Source organism: Anguilla anguilla, chromosome 1 (assembly GCF_013347855.1).
Source record: "Anguilla anguilla isolate fAngAng1 chromosome 1, fAngAng1.pri, whole genome shotgun sequence".
Lineage (NCBI taxonomy): Eukaryota > Metazoa > Chordata > Actinopteri > Anguilliformes > Anguillidae > Anguilla > Anguilla anguilla.
In genome coordinates this window covers 84,641,697-84,649,926 of record NC_049201.1, presented here as the reverse complement: position 1 = coordinate 84,649,926, position 8,230 = coordinate 84,641,697, and the positions used below count along the sequence as shown (strand labels likewise).

The 8,230-nt window shown below is 49.2% G+C and overlaps 1 protein-coding gene across 4 annotated transcripts in view; it reads left to right on the top strand.

Moving 5' to 3' along the window:
- The window catches only part of nphs1 (NPHS1 adhesion molecule, nephrin), a 47,988-nt gene extending 45,336 nt beyond the window's left edge, over nucleotides 1–2,652 (top strand). For 2 of the 4 annotated variants that reach the window (XM_035403174.1, XM_035403165.1), the window contains exons 25-30: nucleotides 1–92; nucleotides 598–646; nucleotides 1,160–1,286; nucleotides 1,889–1,967; nucleotides 2,076–2,239; nucleotides 2,408–2,652. The exon at nucleotides 1–92 is cut by the window's left edge and continues 31 nt beyond it. In XM_035403174.1, coding sequence (XP_035259065.1) covers nucleotides 1–92; nucleotides 598–646; nucleotides 1,160–1,286; nucleotides 1,889–1,967; nucleotides 2,076–2,239; nucleotides 2,408–2,551 — 655 coding nt within the window. In that variant the 3' untranslated portion in view covers nucleotides 2,552–2,652. The remainder of the gene's footprint in view (nucleotides 93–597; nucleotides 647–1,159; nucleotides 1,287–1,888; nucleotides 1,968–2,075; nucleotides 2,240–2,407) is intronic. The other 2 variants (XM_035403185.1, XM_035403192.1) reach the window with 2 other exon arrangements.
- The last annotated feature ends 5,578 nt before the right edge of the window (nucleotides 2,653–8,230 follow it).

Here is an 8,230-nt window from a genome sequence, read left to right as displayed (position 1 = left end):
GGCGCTGTCGGTGGTGGGCGGAGTCTTGCTGGTGCTCAACGCGCTGGGCTGCTTCCTGGGACTCAGGAGGAGGAAGGGGCGGAGCCTGACAGGTGAAAGCGAGGCGCCAGCGCAGATGCGTCGCTTCTGGGGGGGGGCGGGGGGGTGTGTCTCAGAGCTCTTCTGCTGGGTGAGGGGTGGGGTGGGGGGGGGGGGTAGGGGGGGAGGAAAGTGCCTGAATTTTAATGTGACTGTCACATCTGCCTTCCACTGCAGTCTCTTATCTCCCCCTCATTCCACCCTCTCCTCTTCCCGTATCTCCATCTGTGCCCCCCTCCCTTCCTGCGCCTCTGTCACTTCTCCCCCCCCCTCCGTCTCTCCTCTTATCTCCCTCCATCCCTTTGGTCTACCCTCTTTCCATCTGTCTCTCTCTCTCTCCCCCGGCTTGCTCTCGAACTCTCATTCTCATCTCTTCACTTCGCCTGCATTTTCTGTGCCTCTTTCTATCCGCGCGTCCCTTCCTCCCTCCCTCCTCTCTCCAGCTTTTTCTTTTCTGTTTATGCTGTTCCCCCCCCACCCCTCTTAATCCCCTTCTTTCTCTCTCTTTCTCCTTCCCAGGGGGTACGAGCAGTAGCTTGGAGGAGGAGAAGAAGAGTGATGAGGAGAGGTGAGTCAGTCTAATCTGCTTTCTGAGTCAGGCCTGTTTGGTAAACAGCCGCTGCGAAAATCCACATTAAGTATCTTAAACGGCACTTTTCTGCCTGAAGACAGACGCGCGGCCGGAACAGCTACGGTGGCTCACTGGGTACAAAAGAGACGGAGCGGCCTGTTGCGCAGCGCTCTCTTTGAGCACGACCGGCAGCCTCCCGTTGTTTTCATGACTTTAAAGGCATAAATGGTAAATGGACTGCATTTATATAGCGCTTTTATCCAAAGCGCTTTACAATTGATGCCTCTCATTCGCCAGAGCAGTTAGGGTTTAGGTGTCTTGCTCAAGGACACTTCGACACGCCCAGGGCGGGGTTTGAACCGGCAACCCTCCGACTGCCAGACAATCGGTCTTACCTCCTGAGCTAAGGCCCGCCCATTTTTCTGTGAGTGAGCCTGACTGGACCGTCGGGCTGACGGACAGGCGCGGGTTGGGCAGCGTTGTCCGGTCCCTGACCGATCGCCCGTACAGCAGGTCCTCGGCGAGCGGGCCGAACCGGTACGAGAGAGGAGAGCTGGTCAACGCAGCCGCCCGGCGCACCCTGCTGGTGGACAGCGGCTCGGAGTCCGACAGCAACGTCTACGAGAGCTACGGAGGGGTGAGAGGCCCAGAAAAGGCGGCGGGGCCGGGGTGCAGCTAGGGGTTGGGGCTGGGGCTGGGATGTAGGTGGATTCCAGGGTGGGCCCTGACCAGGGCTGGGGTAGCCTGGTGGAGGTGGGATGTGGGTGGTCCGGGGTGGGCCCTGACCAGGGCTGGGGTAGCCTGGTGGAGGTGGGATGTGGGTGGTCCAGGGTGGGCCTTGACCAGGGCTGGGGTAGCCTGGTGGAGGTGGGATGTGGGTGGTCCAGGGTGGGCCTTGACCAGGGCTGGGGTATCCTGGTGGAGGTGGGATGTGGGTGGTCCGGGGTGGGTGTGGTCATAATGTGGACGGGGCCTGAGTGAGCTTGGTTGTGAAGGTTGGAGTTGAACTGGTGTAATGCTGACATGCTGAGGGGAAGGGGCAGACCACATAGCTGGCTGTACATTGGCACACAGGTGGAGGAGGGTGGAGAAGGGTAGAGGAGGGAGGAGGAGGGTGGAGAAGGTTGGAGGTGGGTGGAGAGTTAGATGGATATGGAGTGGCTACGATGCACAGGACCTGGACGTACATTCCAGTCGGCATTGCTCATGGTCGTTTGTGTCCTCCCCATGGCATCCCAGGACAGTGCACACTACTACTACCCCACCGGCGACTTCCACCCCACTCTCTACCCCCACCCGGAAGGACCTGATGACCGAGGTAGGGAGAGCAGAGTGAAATCACGTTCTGCATCTTCCAAAAATCTGTGCGACAAAAAAATGGCTGACGTCGTTCACCTGACCTGCTCTTTGTGCCTGTGCCTTTAAGATGGGGGGTACAGGACAGGTCCAGGGGCTCATATCTACGAGGACGTGATGGACTGGGGATTGTATGAAGATTTGGGAGGGGTGCCTCTCCCCCCTGCGTCGGCCTTGCATTACCCCAGCCACACAGGGCCGATAACGTGGGAACGACCAGAATCTACCCAGCAGGTCTGTGGAAAGTAGTATGTGCATAAAATTAATTATATCTTTATCTCCTCCCGTACTTAACAAGATTTTTTTTATTAGTCGGCCAATTTGAATTGTAAATGTAGCCTCAGTTAAGTTAACCTCATTACTTTTTTTAATTTATATTTTTTTAAACTCACCCTGCGTCAGTTTCCACAGGGAGCCTATCAGAGAAGAGCAAGGGCAGCGACTGATCTGGAGCCACCAATCAGGGCTCACGATGCTGTGACCGAGCCTCGCCTTCCCATGGGAGACTCCGAGCTGCCGTTTGAGCTGAGGGGGGAGTTGGTCTGAGAACATCTGTATTGCTATCTCAAGTTTGTTCTAATGTTCGCCCTGTCTAAACTCAACTCATCTCAGCCCAGCTCAGCTCAGCTCAGCTCAGCTCAGCCCAGCCCAGCTCAGTTCATTTCAGCCCAGCCCAGCTCAACTCAGCTCAGTTCAGCTCAATTCAACTCAGCTCCACTCAGCTCCACTCAGCTCCACTCAGCTCAGCTCAACTCAGCCCAGCTCAGCTCAGCTCAGCTCAGCTCAGCTCAGCTCAGCTCAGTGCAGGATTCAGACAGCCTGTCCTCATAATCTTAATGCGTCTTTCCCAAAGTCCTAAATAGAAAATCAATAAAGTTTTTTTTTTTTTTTTGCGTGTTTCCAGTGGCTTCACGCCATAATCTAATATGACTGTGTTGTTTTGCGATGTAATTCAGAGCAGTGGTTTTGCTTGATCGAGCACTGAGCACATCAGTGAGTTTCTTCTCTACGGGCATTAATGATTCATATGCCGCGTACTCTCTCCTGTGCTGTCTCGTACTGTGTATTTATGCAGTATTTACTACAAGGATGTGAAATATGTACGTCCTTTAAAGATTTAATAGATCCTATTTTCTGTGTCGCTGTTATTGCAATAGTATTCTATTGTTCAGTGTTGTGAAATAATCTTTAATAGAGCAGACACCATAGAGAACTAGTACTCTTTGTGACATGTCTCATCGTGAGTAAGCGATCTCTGTGCCAGGCGAAATTGAGTAACCGGGGATGGTTTACCCCCGTTCCCCTCGTCCGGCCCCCCCTGAGGGAAAACTGAGGTGGGGGGTTGCATAAACTCTAGATCCTCAATTTCTCCTCAAACAGAACCCGCCGAAAACTGCCTGCTCTGCGCTTCATTAAAGCCACTCTCAGACAGTACATCATGAACTCAAACACACACACACACACACACTCACACGCATGCACGCACACACGCACACACGCACGCACGCACGCACACACACACACATACACACAGACACACATGCATACACGCAGACACACACACACACACGCACAAACACACATACGCGCAGACACACACACACGCAGAAACACACACGCACACACACATACATGCACGCAGACACACACACACACACACGCACACATACACGCAGACGCACACACGCACATACATACACGCAGACACACACACACGCACATACATACACGCAGACACACACACACGCATAAACACACATATACGCAGACACACACACATACACACAGATTCCATCAAATATAAGCACTCACACAGATCTCCACGGTAACACATTCACTCAAACATACGGCAACACACACACACTCACACGCACACTCACTCACACGCACACGCACACTCGCACACACGCAGACACACACACATACGCACACACACACACACGCACACACACACACGCACACACGCAGACACACACACATACGCACACACACACACACACACACAATCACGCAGACACACTTCCACTTAAACCCACACGCCCGTAAATCTACACAAACACACCTACACCCGTACTGACACAAGCAATCGTTCACTCGCTCACGCTGACAAACACACCTACACCCGCACTGACACAAGCAATCGTTCACTCGCTCACGCTGACAAACACACTGTGCAGAGGCCTCAGGCGGGATGTGGTCACATGACGGTGAGATAGAGACCCGTCTCTCTGTAGAAGGGGCTTCCCTGTTGTAGAAGTCACTTGTGAAACACATAATGGTGGTGCCTGAATTTTGGACTAGACCCAAAGACCAGCCTCCCTTCCCTGCAACCTGTCCTAGTCAGGTTAGGTGTTCAGAGCCTGGGTTGTGATTTTAATATAACTGCACATATTTGCTGCTAATTTTTGTTATGTGCTGAAGGTGTAACTACTGTCCCTGGGAAGAGCCTGACTCCTCTGTTTACTTTTGGCTTTAATTTCCCAACACCCAGTGGAATTTGGGGAGGGTCCCGAGCGATTAGTAGCGTGCGGTGACTGTGACAGACAGGTGTAATTCCAGCCGGTGACAGCGTCTGGGAGGGAGAGCGGCGGTGGCGGCGGCGGCGGCAGCGGCAGCGGGGGCGGCGGCGCGGTCTTTGGAAGGAAGCCGACAGCGACGGGCGACGGCGGGGGGACGTCGAGCGGAAGTCGTGCGGCCGAGACAGGGGGCAGGGGGAGCGCGACGATCTGACTCTTACTTCCCCACCGCTGCACGCGGCTTCCCCTTTCGGTCACAATAACGCTCGTGTGCGTACACATCGATGCTAAAACTCACATTTCGCAAATCGGCGAAGGGTGAAACTAAGTCCGGGTTGGCTAGCGGCGCTACAGAACAGCGCCTGTGATCATGTGATCACGCGTGGCGTGTAAACCATGTTTCGCCTCAGAGCGGCTCATCATTGCGACTCCCACTGCAGGACACAGGGCAGCCTGGGCACTGTGGAACAACACGGCCCTACACAGAAACGTACCGGCTTAATGATGTCATATATTATAAATATACAAAACACGCAGCTGTTTATGGACATGCAAATTGGACGTAAAAAGGAAGGTAATATATGGCCAAATGACGTGTAAGCCACACAAGGTTTATTTTAATGTCTTAAAAAGCGTGCTATTGTAAAACGTTAATATAAACCAAATATTCTGAAAAGAGAAAGTATGTTTTTCATTTTGATGAGGTTTTGCCTGGGACTTTTACAGCCCCATGGTGATATACTGCAACCCCTGATATGGCTGTACGGAGTATGATATCCTGTATGAAGCCCTGACTAAAATGTGCTGTAGAGTAGGTCAGTGCACTGTAGAATGAGGTCAAAAAAGCCAGCGCCGCCTTATTTATTTCATCCATACCTCCGTTATCTAACCCGCGTTTTCCTGGTCAGGGTCGCGGGGGGGGCTGCTGGAGCCTATCCCAGCATGCTTTGAGCCAAAGGCAGGAATATACCCTTGGACACAGGTCGCCAATCCATCGCAGGGCGCACACCTGCGGACGCAGGGAGATGCAAACAGCACGCAGAAAGACCCCGGGCAGAATTTGAACCCGGGACCATCTTGCTATCCACAGCACCCCCATGTCGCTCCGTTTAATTGTTTGTTTATTTGTTTACGTTATAATAAAATTATTCACATAAGAGTCGGAGGTTGCTTGCACCCTCGCTGGTTTCCTAACCAAGATGTGCCAGTAAAATATAAATAATTATATTATTCTGTACGGCTGTCAGGGCTGGTTTTTCAGCCAGTATGAATTTGTGCACTGCATTGTGACCTACTAGCATCTTTCAGAGAAGATAATCCAATTCTCAGTGCTGGGTTTTTAAAGGTTACGTGCTGTAGCTGACAGTGAAGCAGAAACATTCTAGTGCCTCAATGTTATTCCCCCCCCCCCCGTAAGCAGTATGGTTAGCCCATCATGTGACTGTACCGGAGCCAATAGCAATTTGCATACCGTATAAAAGAGACGTGACATTGTACACATATTTGTGAGCTCTAAAGGTTATTCAAGTGACAGATCAAAAGCAATGCCTTCCAGGCGTGTGCAGAGCCACAGACCATTGTTAGGCACTTTGTATACATTGGACTGACACAAGGCGACGCTGATCTTGTGGATCATTGCCAGGCACAACATTTAAGCTCCGTGAACATAATGCCTTCTCTTGTGATCATTATAAGCACTCGGAAAACGCTTACGACAGACTGCGGTCGTGAAATACACAAGCCGTGCCACTCGCTGCGCAATACCAGCGCTCTTGTTCTTCGTGCTCACTTGACATGTGCAACCTGTAAGTTGCCACGACGACCCCATAACCCACTCTGAACAAGAGCGTCGGCCAGATAAATAATGCACCGGTAACGTCACGCTGTCGCCATGAATGCGCCCGCGACATCGGAGGGGTATGTGGGTCGTCAGTTCGGAGCTATTGCTTTCTGCACAAATGCACAATTATTCAACCGTATGCTGTTTCTCCGCTGCCCCGCAAGGTCAAGCGCATTTCCATTTTCATGTCAGAGCAGCGGCATATATACAATGCAATGAGTCTGTGAGATTCACGAAGGAGCTAATTTGCTGTGTACCAGCGGTGTCCAATCCCATGCGCAAAAGGGCCGGTGTGGGTGCAGGTTTTTGTTCTAGCCCAGGCGCCTCGTTTATAAAACGGACTTACGATCGGTTTTGACCTTAAGTATGACTTACGCAGAAAACCACGTAAAAGTAGTTATTTGTAAAACCTTACTTTGACGTGGAAATTACCTTATCTCTACGCAAAGTCTAGACGTGATTTTCCTGCTGGTTCTGTAGGGGTGTTGCAGTTTGGGACGCATATGCAACCAAGCCTGTGGTGAACTTTGCATTAGCTTTATGAACAATTTAATAGGAATTATCAATTAAAAGTGTGAGGAATTAATTGTTTGTCAACCCACTATTTTGTCCACCGAATAATACGTGTTGCCTGTCTTCAATCTTTTCTACCATCGCCGTGATCTCTTCTTCCAAAAGTTTGCTTTTCTCTTTTGGGCCATGGAAATTGCTGATTGTAAGGCATGTTCAGGTGCCGTCAATTTTAAGTTAATTCGAGATTTATAGATCACAGGTGCGTAAGTTACAAATGGGCTTCTTAAAACCTGCGTAAGCAAGGTTTTTTTATGCTCAGTATCTTTCATGAATCGAACGTAAGCACACAGTCAGAAATGATCTTAAGACTAAGTTCAAGTATAAATCTAAGAACATTTTTATAAATGAGGCCCCAGCACAACAACACCAGATTTAACTATTTAACTAATCATGGTCTTCAATCAAGACCTTGATATTTAGAATCAGTCGTCTTAGTGCTGGGCTAAAACAAAAACCTGGACACCCCTGCAGTATACGGTGCCCTCCAAAATTCTACACACTCTTGATGAAGATCTGCAAAGAAAGCTGTACATATCATATAACAAAAAAAGGTCAAATTGGCCACAAATGTATTTTTCAGCATGACAATGATCCCAAGAATAATGCAAATTCAACCAAGAAATGGTCATCTTACCACAAAATTAAAGTTGTGCAATGTACACCCCAGCCAGCTGACCTGAACCAATTTATGTGGCATCGAAGAGAAGAGGGAAATAAACAAGTATACTGTGAGATGGGATCTTGACTTGTTCTGTAAGGAAGAATAACAGCAGATACCCTCCGAGAAATTCACCAATCTCATAAAACAGTAGAGTAGATGATTCAATGATGTTACCCTTGCAAAGGACTGAAGCGTTTAAAACAGGGGTGTCAATGTATTCAGTTCTGTTCTATCATTATTAAAGATGAATATTTCCACGTTTGAAAATTTAAATATAGCTCAGTACTTGTATTATTATTATATACATTATGTTTCACTCATTATTATCAAAGGTGAGAACATTTTTTGAGGTCATTGTATACATGTACAACATATGATGTGGCAGATAGCCAATTCAGATATAAAACATATGTTACTGTACATAATTAATCAATTGTTTTGTAATTCGGTGCAAGATTTAAGGTTACACGTAGGTTACACGTGCCGAAAAGGAAAAAATAGCTGCAGGCAAATTTAATGTGGCAAAGTATGAAGTACCCAAAGCATCAAAAAGGTTTTCTCTTTTTATACTCATCCATGGAATATAACTTGAAAGCATGCCAAACTTGTGAAAAGGTTATGAAATGCTGTCAAGA